The 19446-nt window shown below is 48.4% G+C and overlaps 1 protein-coding gene across 11 annotated transcripts in view; it reads right to left on the reverse strand.

The window, feature by feature from the left end:
* The window catches only part of ATP2B2 (ATPase plasma membrane Ca2+ transporting 2), a 363792-nt gene that overhangs the window by 51116 nt on the left and 293230 nt on the right, over positions 1–19446 (reverse strand). For 6 of the 11 annotated variants that reach the window (XM_045579171.1, XM_045579173.1, XM_036431058.2 and 3 more), the window contains 7 exons: positions 17632–17757; positions 16074–16106; positions 14879–14938; positions 9979–10020; positions 9033–9191; positions 5875–6089; positions 1774–2016 (listed from right to left, as the gene is read on the reverse strand). In XM_045579171.1, coding sequence (XP_045435127.1) covers positions 1774–2016; positions 5875–6089; positions 9033–9191; positions 9979–10020; positions 14879–14938; positions 16074–16106; positions 17632–17757 — 878 coding nt within the window. The remainder of the gene's footprint in view (positions 1–1773; positions 2017–5874; positions 6090–9032; positions 9192–9978; positions 10021–14878; positions 14939–16073; positions 16107–17631; positions 17758–19446) is intronic. The other 5 variants (XM_036431062.2, XM_036431065.2, XM_036431068.2 and 2 more) reach the window with 3 other exon arrangements.

The following is a 19446-nucleotide window of genomic DNA, read 5'->3' on the forward strand; positions in this document are numbered from 1 at the left end:
CCAGCTTTTAGCTGAGCAGGAAGGTGTCTATAAACTGTGGCCAACACCACCTATTGCACCTGGGTTAACACTTATGAGGAAGTTGAAACTCAATTACATAAGACCATGGAGCAGCTACTTGGCTTAAAAAGGGTGATACCTTCAGTGGGGAATTCCTTTGACTTATTTGATTTTAATTGTTTTAGATCTTGGGGGCCATGGCTACAAAGCATACTCTAGATACTGGGAATTACCCTGTTCATCATAGTCACAGTAGTCTCCCTGGCATGTTGCACTCTCTCAAAGGCTTTAAGTCCATGCTTGCAGCCACTAACCAAGCAGATGATCTTCTTAGGACTGGATCACCAGAAAAGGAAAGAGGAGAGGTGACTGACTTCAAAATTATGAACCTAAAGTTATGGCCTGTGAATACCACAGAAATTCATCCATGACCTTTGAACCACACAGAAGGTCAGTAAAAACTGTGAGAAATACAAAGTGGTAGCTGAGAGTGGTGAATGCCCTAAAGTTTTATCACACCTCTCAGTTAAGCTGAGAGTCTGGTCAAAGGGGTAATTGCTAGAAAAGAGGCAAGAGGCCCCAAATGGAGTCCTTTTTGCTAAATCCACATCATCAAACCAATACTTAATGCCTAACCTAATGGCAGTTTCAGCCTCTCCCAGGAATTTAATCTTAACAAGTCAATCTGGAATTTCCTGGTGAGCACTAGTAAGGGAATTCACCCTTCTGATCCCAAAAGTAGGTTACCTATGCCTGAAACAATCCACTCTTTCCCCTCTTTACCTATAAAAGCCTTCAATTTTGTACAGCTCCTCAGAGCTCCTTTCTATTTGCTATATTGAGTACTGTCCAGTTCATGAACCATTTCATAAACCAGAAACATATTTAAATTTTACTCAGTTGGATTTATATTATTTAACAACAGACAAGCCTGGAGGAAGTGGGGCCGATCACAAAGAGCAGAGATGAGCCATCCAGCAGAGACCATTCCCATCAGCCTCCAGTCCTGCCAAGATTAGCCCCACCGAGACCAGAAGAATCACCCAGCTAAGCCCGGTTTGAATTGTTGACTCACAGAATTGTGAGATAAATATAGTTTTGATTTGAGCCAGGAAGTCTTAGAGTAGTTTGTTATGTAGCAAAAGCTGACTAATTAAAAAATGTTTTTTTAAAACGATTCTTTCAGAGGGTGGGCAATGACAAGATTTTAAAAAGACAGTAAAGGGGAATAAATGATGATGCAAAGAGATGTGACTTTGGGTGGTGAACACACAATATACTGATGATATATTATAGAATTATACACTTGAAACCTATATAATTTTATTAACCAATGTCACCCCAATAAAGGCACTAATAATAAAAAAACAAAGTGTTTTTTTTTTTTTTTTAAAATAAATACACACACACACACACAGGGTGGGGCAAAAGTAGGTTTACAGTTGTTTGTATGAAAATAATACAATAACTAATAAATAACCGCATTTCCGTAGTGTAGTGGTTATCACGTTCGCCTCACAATAACTAATAAATAATACAAGAATAAACTATGTGTCTCATGTACACATAATTGCAAACTTACTTTTGCCCCACCCTGTATTTTTGGTCATACAAACATAGAAGTTAAGTCAAAGAGAATCAAGTCACTTACTATCTGATCACATGAAAATACATCAGCAGGATTTAGAAATATGAAAGATGTTGCTGAACCTGCCCAGTACTTCTGCATCCCCCATGGAGATGGCTTTCTGTAGAGGAGACTATACCACTTACCAGAATCTTGGTGGTGTAGGCGCTGTTGATGGCAATGGCATGGACCAGCAGCTCCATGGTCTTGGCATTGATGGAGCTGGGGTCCGGGATCTCCTTATAGTGAACATCACCAAGGTAAGCCTGCACTACTGTCATGCGATTGGTGGTCAGCGTGCCCGTCTTGTCTGAGCAGATGGCTGTGGCATTGCCCATGGTCTCACAGGCATCCAGGTGGCGTACCAGGTTGTTGTCCTTCATCATTTTCTGGGGGAGGGGCATGTGAGAGGGTGACAGTGAGAAGAGAGAGATGGGATGCTGGGGTGCCGGGGGCACTGGGTGAACACGAGGTAAAAGAGGAAGGGCTGCCACAGTCTGTCCCTTTGCTTTTACACATGCAAAGGATCATGGTTTCTAAGGCCTCGGACACCTGGGCTCCTTTGTGTGTGCCACCCTTTCCCTCCCTTTTATTAGCTGAGCCATTCAAAAGGATTGATTGCCCTGGCCAGTCTGGCTCAGTTGGAGTGTCCTCTTATACACTGAAAGGTCACGGGTTTGATTCCCAGTCAGGGCACGTATCCAGGTTGTGGGTTCGATCCCCAGTCAAGGCAGCTGATTGATGTTTTACTCTCACATTGATGTATGTTTCTTTCTCTCCCTCCCTTCCTCTCTCCCTTTTCCCCTCCCTCCCTTCCCTCTCTTCCTAGCTCTCTAAAATCAATAAAAGCATGTCCTTGGGTAAGGATTAAAAAAGATAAAAAAGTTGATTAATTGATTCTATTAATTTCAATTACAGAAGTAATCTACATTCTTTATGAAAAAATAAGGATAAGGATAAATTAAGATTGGGCCCTCTCTGATTACTTCAAGTATTTTTCTCTGACACCTTAATATAACTATTTTTTATTCATTATGAATGTTCTCAAATGTACCATCTTTCACTGGTTCCTGATTTTCACTGTCACTTTGGTTTCGCTAAAAGTAAATACATTTGGGGGATATGTGTATTTACAGACATAGGACAATATCTGGAACAATATAAAATATTAGTATCATTATCTTTGGGTGGTAGAACTATAGGAGATTTTTATTGTCTTTTTAAAAAGTCTATAGATTTTATTTTTCCACAAGAAATACACCCTGCATGATAAAAATCACAAATTTTTAAAAATTATAGACTCATAAAAAGAAAACATTTCAGCCATAATGTTACCACACATAACTGATACACCCCACACATCAACATCCTTTTTAAAAAAAAAAATTCAATTCATAACAAAAATGGAATCCTATTATACGTATTATTATTATTTTAAAAATATATATTTTATTGATTTTTTACAGAGAGGAAGGCAGAAGGATAGAGTTAGAAACATCAATGAGCTGCCTCCTGCACACCCCCTACTGGGTATGTGCCCACCACCAAGATACATACCTTGACCGGAATTGAACATGGAAACCTCGAGTGAGCAGGCCGACGCTCTATCCACTAAGCCAAACCGGTTAGGGCTTATTATTAAGTTTCTAATGTATTCACCTCTCTTTCTCTCTTCCCAGGTTCACACTCCTAGCTTCTTCCAGGTTCTTAAGCAAGTAATGCAAAGAAAGTAATTCTCTAGAACCATCCTGCTTCAAGCAGTCCCTCCATAATAGTGACCAAAAGGCAAGGAGGGACACGAAATGTTGCTGGAGTAAAAGTTGCTGACTCAGCTGTAGTTCTTGCCTGAAACTAGGAATTTGATTTCTTTTATTCTTTCTCCTCATTGTAACTCTTTATAACAGGAGGATTCAAAAGAGAGTGCAATCAGATACCTTTAATGCCAGTGTCTCAGAGCGAATACCTTACTTATCAACATGCTTAGGCCGCCACCCTTGCAGGGCCATCCTGGCATCGGGGCCCTCTGCCCACAGTGTGGAAACCATAGGCCAGGATGAATGTTGTTGGGATAATATAACTACTGCAGTTTCTCTTATTGTAACCTGTGGTAACTGTAGCAATAAAAGTATGTTGAATGGATGACCTACAGCAGTTTGACTTTGCAACATACTTTATAGTTTGCAAAGTTCTTCTGCACTTATTTTCTTGCCTGATGATATAAGAATCCGTGAAACCTGGGAGGATTCTTGGCAATTGAAGACATGGCAAAGTGACGTGACCAGGTGCACACACCTAGCGAGGGTTAGAGCTGGGATTTGTGCCTAGCTCTGTTTAACCTGCCAGTCTGGATCATTCCATCTCCAGGACGCTGGCCCTTGAGAGGGCTTGTGCCCATCTGTTCTCGCTGAAGAAGGTTTGTCTTCTGGGCTTAAAAATGCCGAGGCCTGTGCTATCCAATACAGTAGCCACATGTGGCTATTGAGCCCTGGAAAGGTGGCTGGTCTGAAATGTGCTGTAAGTCTAAAATACACATATAGTTTTAAACACTTATTGTGAAAAAAGTCTAAAATAGATCTCAAGTAATAATTCATTATATTGATTATATGTTGGCTTGATAATAATTTGGCCATATGGAGTTAAGTGAATTATGTTATTAAAATTAATTTTGCCTGTTTCTTTAATTTTTTTTTTTTTTAACATGGCTACTGGGAAATTTAAAATCACACTTGTGGCTTACACTAGATCTCTCTTCGACAGTGCTGATTTAAGTGATCATCTCTTTTCTTTGGATAGTGGCTTCCGGGGGCTAAGTCCAGGCTCAGAGAGGGGAGAGTGTGCTTTTGCTGGGTTGGGGTGCTGTCCCAAGTCTATCAAGCGACTGTATAAGTAACATTATCTAATACGGCTAAAGGCACCAGGTGCCAGAGATACAAACTGCAGAAGGTGCGGAGGCCTAAAACTGTCTGTACGTAATTCCCCCAAAGCAACTCTGTAAGGACTTCCAAGGAGGCCCCACCCCTTCCACCCGAGCTCAGCTGGGAGTGTGAGGGTCCTGACTCGTGGCTGTGTGAGCACCTGCATCTCCAGGACCCTGGCCCTGGAGCATCGGGTTGTGACCTGTTTGGGCTCTGGTTTGTGGGATGGAGTTTCTCTGAGAGCCCTAACACAGGGAGGTGAGAAGGGCCGTATCCTTTACACAGCGCTGCCACTTTCTGGCACCTGCCTAGAGATCTCTTTTCTGTATGAAATTACATCGGTGAGCCCAGCCCAAATTCCAGCTTGGAAACTGACGCTCTCTGTGCCCTCCGGCGGCTCTGCCAATGTCTCAGAGCGAATGCCTTACTTATCAACACGCTCAGGCCTCCACCCCTGCGGGTCATCCTGGCATCGGGGCCCTGGGAAAGGGGAGTGCAGCCCTCCGCCCGCAGTGTGGAAACCACAGGCCAAGGAGAGAGGATGAGCGCAGCGTGTGAGGACCTGGGGGTGAGCCAGGCTGGAGGTGCCCTGCAGAGGGCTGGGGGTGCAGTGCCCACGGGGATACTAGCCCACTCCGTTCCAGGCTCAGGCTGTGAAGATGGCCATGGGCCTGGGTGCAGGGGTGGTGGGGCTGTGCCATCAGGGCAGCAGTCAACACAAAAGGGCCCACCTGCCCTCACTGAATGGCTTTTAAAACCTTGTATTTTCAGCCCAAATCCTGAGAGGAGGGGGCTTTCCTAAAGTTAGACATCCTTTTTATTTTAGTCTTATTTAGGAAATGAGCTCTGAGATTAGTAGTCATGTATGCACTAAGGCTATGGTGGGGCCTGTGCCTGGGACGGCTGGACTTCTGCCACCACCTGATGGGTGCAATGGATTTGGGCCTGCACGGTGATGTCTGCATTTTATTTTTTTGTTTAAAGTTGCATTGATTGTCAATGTTTAAAAATAAGGGGAGTTTATATTAAATTCAGATTTCTGGCTTCTCTTGAGGGGGGAGGGGGGGAAGTAAAGATCTGGCAACACTGGGCCCGTGTCCCCACAAGGTGACACTGGCTGGGCTGAATAACGGTTGTCCCTTTAGCTAGGGTGTGGCTCTCCAGTTTGCCACAGGCCCCTGAAGGCAGGTGAGTTTGGGTTCCCATTTACATCTTCTCTGTGAGCTTTTCATGTGACCATTCCCTTCTTCTTAGCTCTTCTCTCAACCCCTGCAATGGCCCCTGGGCCCCCCACACACCCCCAGCTGGCTGGTCCTGCTCTCCACAGCTCACCTTCACAGAGTAGGCCAGCGAGATGGTGACGGCTAGAGGGAGCCCCTCGGGCACGGCCACCACCAGCACCGTCACACCAATGATGAAGAACTTGACGAAGTACTGCACGTAGACGGGTGTGCACTCGGGCAGCCATGGCTTCTTGTTGACCACGAAGGTGTCCACGGTGAAGTAGAGCACCAGGATGATCACCGTGATGGCCGACATCACCAAGCCTGCAACACGGGGTGGGAGGGACCTGCTCAGGGGCAATCCTGAGGGTCGGGGGGCCCTGGGGAGTGAGAGGTGGACCGAACCCTTGGCCAAAAGGGCTCTGGGGTCAGGCCAACCCTAGCTTATATCCCAGCTCTGCCACTTATTTGCTTTGTTGCTCCTCTATACAATGGGGATGCATATTTATTTCACATGGTTTTGTGAGGATCAAATGCGATCACTGCATGTAAAGTGCCTAGGACAGTGCCCGACACATAGTAGGTGCTCAAGAAATGTGTGCTGAGTGACCATGCGAATAAATAAGAACTGCTTGGATGGTGCTCTCACACAATAATGATGTGCAGTCGGTGCCATTTATTGACACATTCATTCAGGCACTAGGGACATGGCAATAAAGCAGACAGAGTCCCTGCCCTTGGGAAGCTGACAGTCTAGAGGTGAAGGCAGATGGGTCACAAACACAAACAAGACAATTCAGAGACAGATAATGCTGTGAAGAAGACTCCAGATGACATGCTAGATCCTGGCAGGGGCCGAAGATAGGAAAACAACCTAACTGCCCATTGACCGGATGAAGATCAAGGAAATGTGGAGCATACATACAATGGGATATTGAAAAGAAGGAAATCCTGCCGTTTGTGACAACATGGATGGACGTGGAGGATATGCTGCTGAGTGAGGTAAGGCGGACAGAAAAGGACTTGTATGAGGAATCTAAAACGGCAAACTCCTCCGCAGCAGAGCATAGAAGGGTGGCTGCCAGGGGCAGAGGGGAGAGGGGAAGCAGGGGTTGTTTTTCAGTGGGTATAAAGTTTCAGTTAGGCAAGAGGAGTATGTTCTAGAGCTCTACTGTGCGACACGGTGCCTGTAGTGACAGTGTGGTGTTGTACACTTCAAAACTGGTTAAGAGGATAGATCTGTTAAGTTGTTTTACAAAAAATCACTACCCCCCCCTAAACCCTCCGAAACTACAAAAGGTCACAAGGAAATGTTTGGAGATGGTGGATATATTTAGTATCTTGATTGTGGTGATGGTCTCACAGGTGTTTGCATAAGTTCAAACTCATTAAGCTGTACACATTAAATGTGTGTTATTTTTTACCTATAAATTATATCTCAATATAGCTAAAAAAAGAAATGACATGGGCAGGTAGGGAGAGGCTATTTAAGCTAGGGTGGCCAGAGAAGACTTTCTGGAGGAGGTGATGACAGACAGGTGAATGATGAGAAGAAGCAGTCAGGTGAGGACTTGGGTGAAGAGAGTTCCCAACAGAGGAAACAGTTGGGGGCCCTTTTTTGGATGAGAAAACAGAGGGAATGTGACTTGCCCCAGGCCCCAGGCCAGGGAGGCGTGGTAGAATTAGCAAATGCAGGTGGCTGTTTTATGCCCCGCCCGCTCCTCCCGTGAACCCTTTGGCAGTTTCGGTGCCTTAGCTGCTGTTCAGGTGCCTCTGCCGAGGAGAATTGCTCTTGGGTGATAGGAGTGTCCTCAGGAAGTGCCTGGGAATGCACTCCATTCCAACTGGATGATCAAGATCCAATGGCGATTTGGGGGGGTCCAACACACCTGCCCTCGCTACAAGGTGGAACAGACCCTGCAGAGGGCCTCTGCTCCAGCGTTCCCCATGGAGCAGGTGGAGACTGGGATTCCTGCCCCCCCCCCCGCCTCCCAGCCCCCGAAACCTCAGCTGTTTTCTGGTTTCTTCCTTAGCCCTATCTTGACCTTTACTTTTTATATGTCTCACCTGTGTGCACCCCCTCCCAAAATCCCAAGCCCACCCATCTTCAGCTCTGCTTTCAGGGGATCCAACCCAAGAGAGAAGCAGAGGTGAGATGCAAACTCTGAAGCACTAGACTCTGAACTCCATCCTTGGCAGGGCCAAGGAGGGGAGGGAGATGAGCGAGGACTTCGAAAGCCACAATGTTGTTCTCCCTGCCGCGCAGTGCCATGTTTCCTGGGAGTCTTCTCCATGGTGGGGATGGAGGAAATCTCTGTGCCCATTGTTCCCCACCCCCTCCAGCTGCGGAGCCTCAGAGCCGGCTCTATCCCTCTCTGACAGTCGCCAGGGGCGGGAAGCCAAGCTCCCAGCAGCCGGGAGCTGTCACCAGGACCCCGAATTTAAATATAGACAGCCAAGCCTGTAATTTGCCTCCCTTCTCCACACTGCCGTGCCTATAATTAGAGCAGGGAGACAGCCACGGAGGAGCAAGCAGCCAGGTGGGGAGGCCTTGGTGTTTTCCACGTCCTTACCCAGAAGGGGAGTCCAAGGCCATGTCAGATGGGCAGGGTTCACCTTGCAGCTGGGCTCGCTTCCCTGTCACCAACCTTCACCTGCAGCTACCAACTCAGCTGGGAAGCCCAGCTTGTTGTGCTGGGGATCCTGGCACTGCTCCCAACCTCTTGAATTTTTCCTGTACCTTGCAGCTGGGGTGCTCATTATAGAGTCCAAAATGCATTCCTGCCATCCCCTGATCAAATCTCTTCCATGGCCACCACTGTCTTCAGGGTAACGCCTGCAAACTTCAGGCCCGGCAGGACCTTCCCTCTCTCTAGACACTACACCTGCCAAGTGCTAAACACTCTGTGCATAATCTCCTTCAATCCTCATAGCAACCAGTGAAGCAGGGACCACTGGGCATCCCAGTCTCAAAGACCAGGAGGCAGGAGTTCAGAGCTAGGGAAGTTACTTGTCTAAGTTCTCACAACCTTAGCTGGACAAGAACACAGGCCATGTGCCCCCACAGCTCAGGCTTTCAGCTTCACTCTTCTCTCTAAGTGCTAACTGAGCACCTACTGGGTAAGGACTCAGCTGGAGAAGGGTGTGTCTCAGGGACCATCTCATGCAATCCACCACTTTACAGATGAGGCAACTGAGGCCCAGCTTGGGGCAGGGCCCTGCCTGGGGTCCTACTGTGTGTCCCCCCCTCACACCCTGCACACTCACCTGCCTTGCCGATCTGCACAGCCAGCTTGGTGAGCTTGCCCTGGAGCACCGATTTCTCCTTCTTGTGCATGTTGGCCTTCTTCTTGTCGTCAGCATCACCACCCTCAGCACTCTTGAGGGGCTGCATCTCCATGGCGGCGGCCCCATCCTGCTGTTTGGCTGCAAGTGGCAGAGCACACATGTGTACACACAGACACGCACAGACACACAGACATGCACACACACAGGTCAGCTTGCAGGGTGGGGATGCTGGCCCTCACCCTGCCTGCCTGGGGGAGTGTGGTGAAATACCCACTTCCCTGCCTGGGCCCCTGCATGGCCGGCACAGAAGCCCTGAGATGGGGGTGGTTCCAGCCAGAGACACTGCAACCAGGGCCACAGCCTGCCTGGGGCCTGGAATCCAGGACACAGCAGGGAGTGACAAGGCTTCACCCTGGACTCCCAGCAGGAGTAGGCTGGAGGCTCCTCTGGGCCTTCTCCCAATGACCTGCTGGCTTTTCCCACATTCAAACAAGACACAGGCCTGGGCTTTACCCAGTGGTCCTTGGGCCATGTCATTGGGATATTAAGTAATCATTAGACAGCAGGGACAAAAAAAGAGACTTAAAAGTAAAAGAGAGTGTCCCCATCCATGGGTGCCAAGCCCTCTCCTCATTCAGATCAGGACTAACTAGTGGCCCAAAGTCCTATTCCTTATCTCCTAAGGATCTCAAAGAACCAGCTTCAAGTTTTCAGCTAAACGGGCAGCAGGGCTCAAAGGCTGGGGAGAAGCTGGCTTGCAGGTGTCCCATCCTCACCAGGTTGGCCTGGTGCCACGTGAATCAGCTATACCCCCCAAAGACGCCAGGCACCCATAGTTGCAGTTGCATCTGCTTCTGGCATAGCCCTCAGAACTGCTGGGGAGGGGCCACAGGGACCACAGACCCAGTTAATACAAAAGGGTTACCTTTGCTCTGGCTGGTGTCCACAGTGCCATCCTGCATTTTACCTACACGACAAAGAATTTTAACAGACAACAGAGAACAGACAACACACATCGGTCATCACAAAGATGCCACAGGGCCACGGACATTCATGTCACAGATGGAGGAAGGGCCAAGCCGACTCCATCCCTCCACACAGGATACTGTGGATGCCTCAGAGACAAGAGCAAACCTGCCAGCGCGTTGGCTGCAGGTCTGTCTTGATTCTCTGGGGGCTTGGAGAGAGTGCTTCAGTGGGAATTATTTTGGCCCTAGGCATCCTACAGATTTAAGGACAGCCTTGAGGGTAAAAGGGACCAGGGTTGGCTTGCAGGAAGCAGAAGAGAGTTCTCAGGTTCCCATGAGTAATTTGATTGGTGCCTTTTGTGGGCTGAGAGGAGGCAAAGGAAAATGAGAGAGAGAGAGAGAGAGAGAGAGAGAGAGAGAGAGAGAGAGAGAGAGAGAGGAGAATGGGACATAGGAATAGTTTGGTTAATGCGTTCCTTGGTTCCTGGCTCCAGGAGACATACTACTACTTTCTCCTTTTCCTTCTGAAGGGGGCGGGGGTGAAGCCACAGCATGGACAGCCCCATGCCCAGCCTGACAGAGAGTGACCCATGCAAAGGGTGAGCTCTGAGTTACCCCAAGTGTGTCCAGGGGTCTTGGTGGGAATATCCCAACTCCCAGGGGAAGCTGCCAACCTCCTTTCTGTTTGGATGTGTGCTCTTCATTCTGAGGTTGGCCAGCTCAGACAATATTAGATAGGAAAGGTCACGTTGGTGGGCTCCCATGGGTGCCCCACCCCTGGCCCTGCATACCAGGGTCTGATGTTGTCTTGTGCTGGAGAAAGGTTGAGTCTAGAGCTTTCCACCCCTTAATCAGGGCTGCCTGGGAAGCCCTGTCCACAGCTAGAGGTGTAGGCTGTGTGGCAGGTGGGAGAAGCTGGAGGCTCCTATCTGGTGACTGAGACACCTGCCTTCACCTGTTGGCACTGCAGAGAGCAAACCCTCTTCACGAGGCCTGCCCACTAAGCTCACCCGGAACTTTGCATGCAGACCTCACCACCTCTGGAGGAGTCTGAGGAGGTCAGCTACTCCAGGACATTTGCTACTAAGGTGAGTCCCACAGCTCACGTTCTGGAAGAACCCACCATGTGCCAGGCGCATACATGACCTCCATGATGTCATCTAGTCCTCACCACATCCCTACAAGGACATTCCTATATTTATACCCACTTATCGATGAGAAACTGAGGCCTGCCTGAGTCTCAGTGGGTAAATGGAGAGCTGGCTCCAAAGTGTGTGCATGTTTCCACCCAGCCACCTCTTAGTCCTCTGAGCCCAGGGGAGGGGCACTGAGGTGGCACTGGGGACTGGGCTTCTGAAGCCCCTGTTTGATATCAACTTGCTTTGTGGCATTCCTCTCCCAGCCTCTGCTCCTACCTCTGTAAAATGGGGATTCAAGGTTCACCCCCCAGACCACCTAAACGCGCCTTAGTAATAATCATTGGCCCATTCAGCCTTTTGCAGTGTGCAGGTGTCAGTCTTCCTGACACCCTGCAAGGCAGGCTTTTCTCATTCATTTTACAGCTGAGGAAATTAAGACCAAGGACCGTTTAGAGGCAGTTCTCAAATAGTAGAGCATCTGGGGCTATGTTATTAGTTCCATCAACAGTGTCATCACCATCACCACACCCCATTGTAGGGACTTGGGGTGGGGCAGTGGCCTTCCTAGACCTCAACCCCACTCTCTTTCTCTCCACTGCTTCTCACAGCAAAGGCTCAGTGGCCCATCTGGGATCAAAGAGAAAGGCCCCGTTGCTCTTTTGTAAAATTCTTTCTAGCAGACTAAGAAACAAAATAGAAAGAGGCCTTTTTAGAGCAAAGAGAAATGAACTACAAAAAATATTTTTATTTTAAAACATAACTGGGCACCAGAGGGCTCTGCTTCAGTAGTTGCTTTCAGAGGGCACAAAGGGACCTTTATTTGTATTGCATATTATCAGGGGCAATAGCCCGTGCCTGTGCCCATTAACCAAGCTAGCAATTTCCTCTTTTATTTCCACAGTGACCACGTGGCCAGAAAAATAATCAGCAATGCATATGTTTGAGGAAGGGAGTTGTATTCTGAGTATGCTCCGGTGCAGATGGCCTGATTTCTCAGAAGCAAAGGACTTACTGCGGTTCTCCTCAGCTAAACGGGGGCTCGCCTGGCCCTGAACTGTGGTGGGACAGCCAGCTCTGGTCCCATGTGGGACCTGGAGGATGGACTGTGTTTCAGGGGAGCTGGGATGTAGGACAGGACCCAAGATGAGGAACTGGGTGGAGACTAAGAGGCCCCTCTGCATCCGATGCCAGATGCAGTTTGGCCAAATGGGTCTGTTCTCTTCAAGCATCGCTGGGGACATGAGTGTGAAAAGCATGGAGAGGTGACCTTCCTCTCTGGGGAGACAGACCACTAATGAGGAGACCTGGGAGATGTCACTTCTGCCCAGTGTTTCCATTTCTTTCTCTGTGAAATACAACAATTTCAACCAAGGTGAACTTATAAAAAGCACCACAAAGTGCCCTGTAAACATCTGGAGTTAAGAGTGATATATTATTTATCACAATTATAAGAGATGTACTTAACAGTGATTGTATTTATAATCATAAAAAATAAAATAATAATGGCAGTCATAAGCCTCCAAGATGAATGGAGCCCAATCATCTTTCAGTTGGGTGGCGTTTGGGAGAGTAAAGGCAGGGGGAATACTGCCACTAAATTTGTTTTGTCTCTAATTTGTTTTCAATCCTGATTTGGCTCAGAGGAGGGAGGGAGAAGGGACAGTAATTCTCTCACTCACCACGCCTCAGCCCCGCACCTCTCAACCTCTATGCACTCTCTCCAATCCTGGAGAGCTTGACAGGATGCAGATTTTCATTCAGTAGGTCTGGGGTGGGGCCTAAGATTATGCATTTCTAACAAGCTTCTAGGAAATGCCCAGCCGTCTGTTCCTCTGACAGCATTCTGAGCAATGGCTTAGAGCACTATTTCCCAAAGTATATTATGCAGGCATAACGATCCCACAGATAAAGTCAGAAAACATCCTCCAGCCAAATCAGACTGGGAGCCCCTGCATGGCTCTGTAATTCGCCACTACACACCAGCATATTCAAGGCAGTGAGGAATCCTGCGGCCAGGGAAGACACCAATTCTATCCAGAGGTTCTTAAACATCTTTGACCACAGGATCTTTTTCTTGGGGGAAAGACCTCTTACTATCCTTGTGAAGTTTCAAGACACACTCCATTGGGAAATTCTGGATCAAGCAGAGTAACACTCACTTTAGAGCCAGCCAGGCCGGGTTCAGATCCCAGCTATGTTACTTTCTAGCTCTGTGACCTTGGGCTAGGGTTTTGATCACCTTGAGCCTCAGTTTCCTCATCTTTAAAGTGGGATAATAAACTCTGTATCAGGATTGTCATGAAGATTAAATAAGATGGCAAGCATAACATGCTTGCGAAGTGCCTAGGTGGTGGAGAAATGTCAGTTCCCCATCTTTCCTGCAGTTTTTCTTGGGGTACTTGGAATTTACTGCTACAGTTTGGAAGTGAAGGTGCCCTTTTTTAGGAACTGGCCAGCCCAGATGCAGGCTCATTGCCCTGGGGGAGGCAGGATGCCACATCCTGTTTCCTTCCTTCCTAGGCTTTGGGTTTACCTACGTTTCTCTCTGTCATCCCTCACCACCCCTCCCTGTCGAATGACACCTCCCACAACCCAAGCTGTCTTGCATTCTCCTCCTGCTCCTGAAATAGACCCACACCCAAATTAGCCCTTCTTGGCAAGACGCTGCTTGGAGAAGTGTCTTGGCCAGACCCTGACATCTACGAGGTGCTTCCATTTTTGGTCTGGGGCAGGATGAGGTGGGGCAAGATCTCCATGTTTTTTAGGAGTGGTGAGGAGTAAATGAAACAATGGATGAGAAACCCTCAGCCTGGTATGCAGCAATGCTGGGGCACTGGCTTCATGACAGAGCCCTAACAGCTCTCAGCACTTGAGAAACAGCCTGGGTGACTATCTTGCTACCTAATTTGGGAACAGGGAACTTGTCTGAGTAACAGAAGCTTCACCGCTCTGAAGATGAGAGGGAAGAGACATAAGAAATCTAAAGGCTTGGAGGCAAGTTCATGGAACTCCTCCCTGCCTGCGTGTGAGGAGGTAAGACACAGACCAGCTACAGTGGCAGCTCCCTCCCCAAGGGGGCTAGTCAGAATGCAGAGACCCAGGACAAATGCTCCAGCACAGGCAACAGCAAGAAACACCAGTCCACATCTGAGGGACAGACCAGGCCTGAGCCCAAGCGAACCCCTTGCCCATTCGCTCTGTGAAAGAGAAGAGAAGAAATGTCTACTGGTGGCTCAGCCATGCTATGGGGTGGGGACCAAGAGCTGAAACTTGGCCTGGGTCCCCCAGCCTCGAGCAATTTTAAAGTCGAGGACTGGAGCCTTTGCTGGGGACCCAGTCGCCAGCTTCAGCCCAGGTCCTGACCCCAGGCTTTCTTCCCAAAGCAGGGGCCAGGAACATACTTAGGAGAGGGCCACACAGGTGGGACATTGCTTCTTGGGGCCAAATCTGAAGCCAAAGTCATGTTCCTCTTTAGGAGTGGTCAAAGGCCCCACAGGAGCCAGTGCCATTTTGATGCCACAAGGGGGCACGGAGCTGATTACTGGTGGTGGCTTCCCTCCTAAGCGCCTGACCCATGTGAGAGGACGACTGTCCCAGAGCTGTCCATGCACATCCAAGATCTGTGCGGTCCAGAATAGGGAGAGGCTAGCCCAAAGTTGGGGGTGGAGGAGAAGACACCCATCCACCCGAGACCGAGAGCTTGCCACGGGAGACGTACCATTGACTAGGCTGGCATTTGCACTATCTGCAGCATTTGAACCTGCCGCACCATCGGCCGCTGCGGGGGTGGGAGGGATGGAAAATGCAGTGTGTCACAATGGAGAAAAGCAACAATGCAGAACAGCAACAACAATAAAGACATGAACCAATTTGTGGCAAGTAACATGACTATAGTCTTCAAAGAAAATCTCCATTGGAGATCAAGAAACTCAAATCCAGGGGTTGGGGTGAAATGTTCCCATAGAGATGCCACAGAAGTCAGGGGGGAAAAAACTCAGGTATGGAGGGTCATTGAAATAAAACATGGAAGATGATCAATGTGGTTAGGCGGGATGGCACTGTTCTGTGGTGAGGCCTAGACCGATGCACCCAGTTGGCCTAACCAATCAGGTATGGGTCCCCGTTAGAGAGAGTTCTATGAGGAGAGGGGTTCTGGCTTCCCATAAGAGGGGCCAATGGCACAGAGTCAATTCAAGACATTCAACAACTGGTGCACTGTGGCCCTGGCCATTCCGAATGGGTATTGCTATAATCACCATCTCTTGTTCCAGCAAAACATCTGTTGAGGGCAATGAGTTAGCAGGATTCATGCCCTTAACTCAGGTCACCACCCATGGCCACCTCCTCCTTTCTAATCAGCACTTCCCATCATTTAAAAAGCGACATAAAACATTCTGTGCACAAGACTGAGAAGGTCCTAGCGAGTTTCCCTTAATTTAGAAATTAAAAGATGATACAAGATGGTCAAATTCACTCGTGTTTTTTCTTGGGGTGGGGGAACAGGTTCTGTGGGAAGGAGAGGGAAGAGACTGCTGGGTGAAGTGGACAAACCGTGGGTAAGGGGAAACCAGCCAGGCTCTGTGGGGGATGTGCAGGGGAGCAGGGTTGTGAGGGTCCCATGGTGATGGGGCCCTGAGTGTATGTGTGTGGGGCTGAGCCCAGGTAAAGACACTGGCGATGCCATTGGCATTGGCCCCCAGGATGATGCACCAGAGGAGCAAGTAGGTAAAATGAGGTGCTGGCTTGTCCTGTGGGACTGCCATCACCTGGGGCACAGCTGAGGGTTTGGCAGTGCCCCTGCAGTCAGGGAGCCTCCTCCAGCTGTGTGCTGGTGTCTAGGGCCCAGGCTCAATGGTCAAAGGCTACTGCTATTTCTAAAAGCCCCATCTACCCTGAAGAGTGTCTTACTGTACCTGGTAGCTGAAGGCCATCCCCCTTCTTCACACCTGTGTGATGATTTTTGAGACATATTAATGAAGGAGAAGCACACAGCCTCATCTGTGTACACACACACACACACACACACACACACACACACACGTGCCCAAGGTCATCTGGACATGGGGACTCACAGCTATCAGGTTTTAAGCAATGTCCCTGATGGACATGATGGGATGGCAGTGCTGAGGGCCCCAGCCTCAGCTATGCTGCTCACGAGAATGCAAGGTGCAAGGCTGTCCCCATCTTTCTCTGCCATGTTGCCTCCACTTCTCACCTCTTCCCTCTCTACACTGATGCCCTCATTTCATTGGAGTGTAATTAATATTGAGAGAGGGGCTCTGTTCTGTGCTTTGGGGCAGGAGAGGCCTGTCTTCCTACTGGCATTTTATAAAACAAAGGTGTGGCCTGAAGGAGCTTCTGCCTCTAACCCAGGCCCCAGTGAGGCCAAGGAAATAGTCAAAGGTTGCTGCATCCTGTCCAACTGCCCACATCTATTCAACTGCCTGTAACCTGGGGCACATAGCAGGCCAGCTCTTATGTCATTGCATGGACACTGTTCTGACATGCTCTGGGCCTCTTGGCCAGGACTTTGTTCTCAGTTTCAACTTCAGCTCTCCTCTTGCTCTGCAGATATGGATTTCACAGATCACACCTTAGTTCCATTATCCCTGTTGGTAAGGAAGCCATAATCTGTGCCTGGTTGACCTTTGAGAACTGAAGGTAGCAGGGCTGTCCCTAAAACTCAAGGACAGGTCACCTGCTATCATCTCCTTCTCTTGGTCTTCAGAAGGTCTGGGTGTTGGGGACAAGATAAAAGACTAAAAGATATGAGAGGGGGCTGTTCTGACCAAGTGTGAGTGTTGGGTGAAGAGCTGGCCATTCCAGGGCTAGAGGCCTTGGCTCTTGTGTCTTCTGAGCATTCCTCTTCTCTTCTGAGAGGCAACTGTGGCCAAGGCTGTTAGGCTGGTGCTCTGTGGCGGGCCCAGGGAAGAAGGACTATTATTTCCAGGGGAGGAGGAGCCAGAACCCAGTGAGGTGGAAGTGTCAAGGGCATCTGAGAGGGACTCAAAGTAGTTGACTTGGAACCACCTTCCCTAGAATCTTCTCTGCCCACATCTGGGGAAAATCTATGATGAGTGGGTTTGACACTCTGCTCAGTGGAGTTGAGAAAGGTGGAGAAATATGCCCAGGTGGGGATTTCTACTTGATAAATGGGGTGCAGATGGGACCAGGTTACGCTTAAGGCTGAAGACTCAATAAATGCACAGCACCCTTGGCCTGGCCCAGTGGTGGAGGAGGAGGGGCTTCTATGACATGACTGGACAAGACAGAGACTGGGACAAGACCCTGGAGATGGAACAGACAGAGCCCTCCTGGCATGAGCAGGGCTTTGAGGATGCAGGATGCGGCTGTTGGCACAGGGCATGGACATAAAAGGCACTCAATAACTATTTTGTGGAGTGAATGATTCAACAACAAAAAAGTGGCCTTAAGAACTCCTCTCCTGGTCCACAAGCGGGGTAGGCTTACCTTTCTTGTCTTTCTTCTCTTCCTCCTCACCTCCGGCCCCCAGCAAGGTAAAGATAATGCCAGTCTGAGAGTTCACACCCACAGCGGTCACCACCATCCGTCCAGAGCCCTCCATCACATGGGTCCCTGGAGAAGGGGATGGAAGCCAAGTTACCACTGCACAGCCCAAGTACCCTCCCCAAAAGAGTGGAAGGAATTCCATCCAAAGTCTGCTGGCAATTTGCCTGTTGAGGTTCAAGGGTACTGCCCATAGTTAAGATTCAAACTATGAACCTTTAGGATGATTTCACTTGGGGACAGCACTGTGATGGGCTTGGGGCTCAAACACTGTTATACCTCAGTTCTCAGGCCTCCAGACGACAGCTCAGGCCTACTACTTGCCATGCTCTCTTGGAGATTCCCTCCTACCTCTATCTCTCTTTCTCTTCTCTCTCACCCTTATAGGCCAAGCAGAAACCACTCTCTTTTTTCCTTAATGATTTATCTAGAATGAGATCTCATTTTGCTTAATTCTATAACTAGCAAAGAAATGCCAACTAACACCTTTATAGGACTGCTTAAAGTGGGCACCACCCTCACTTTAAAGATCTGGTGAAAGAATTCAGGGCTCTGTAAAATTGGGTGAAATAATGACATCTTTAGTTTTATAAACATCTAGCTGAAATGAAGCATTTCCCCCCTATTAGTAATGTAGGCAACAAATGCCCCAACACCATCACACATGTTACAAGAATCACAGGTTTTTTCATATCGCTTGGCAGCTGTTGCAGAATGATACTCACCCTTATTTTATAAATTAAGGAAGTTACTAAGCTGACTGCTGATCTTGTTATGCAGTGTGCTAATGAAAAAGCCCATATATCACTATATCACACATTTTATTACTTTAACTAATACTTCAATCTTACTGTCTTCCGTTGTCACCCAGTATATTTTGCTTTATGCATTTCAAAGTATTATTCCAAGTAGGGGTGGCACACGATGATACCGGACTTCCCCAGGAGTCTGTGGTGCAAGAAAAATTAAGAACCTCTTTCCTGGAATTTTAGATTTTTTAAACTGGGTTTCAAAGGGCCCTGAATTTTTTTTTTCAGGGGGCAGCAAGAACAGCTGTGGGGGTGGCGTGGGTGGGGTGACAGGCCTTTGATCAGAGTGGCTCCAATTTTATTTTTGGGGTTTCTGTGTCAGCTTTTGTTTGACTAGAGTGTCTTTTTTAAAAATATATATTTTATTGATTTTTTTACAGAGGGGAAGGAAGAAGGATAGAGAGTTAGAAACATCGATGAGAGAGAGCCATCAATCAGCTGCCTCCTGCACTGCCCGTCCCCTCTCCCCCTACACACACACACACACTGGGGATGTGCCCACAACCAAGGTACATGCCCTTGACCAGAATTGAACCTGGGACCTTTCAGTCTATCTACTGAGCCAAACCGGTTTTGGCTAGAGTGTCTTGTTGCTAGTGTAAGGCAGGCCCCTCCACTGTACAGGTCAGGGAACAACTTGTCCAAGACCACTTAGGAAGTCTCCTGCAGAATGAGGATAAAATGCAAAGGTAACCCCCTGCAAAAGTGGTAATTCTATGTAATAAAATATTATTCAGTCTTAAAAGGGAAGGGAGTTATGACACATGCTACCACATGGATCAGCCTAGAGAACATACCGGTAATTCTAAATGAAATAAGCCAGTCACAGAAAGACAAATACTATTTGATTCCATTTACATGAGGCTCCTAGAGTAGTCAGATTCAGAGACAGAAAGTAGGATGCTGGTTACTGAGGGGCTGAGGGCTGAGATAGTGTTTAATGGGTACA

The sequence above is a fragment of the Pipistrellus kuhlii genome, unplaced genomic scaffold (assembly GCF_014108245.1).
Source record: "Pipistrellus kuhlii isolate mPipKuh1 unplaced genomic scaffold, mPipKuh1.p scaffold_m20_p_11, whole genome shotgun sequence".
NCBI lineage: Eukaryota > Metazoa > Chordata > Mammalia > Chiroptera > Vespertilionidae > Pipistrellus > Pipistrellus kuhlii.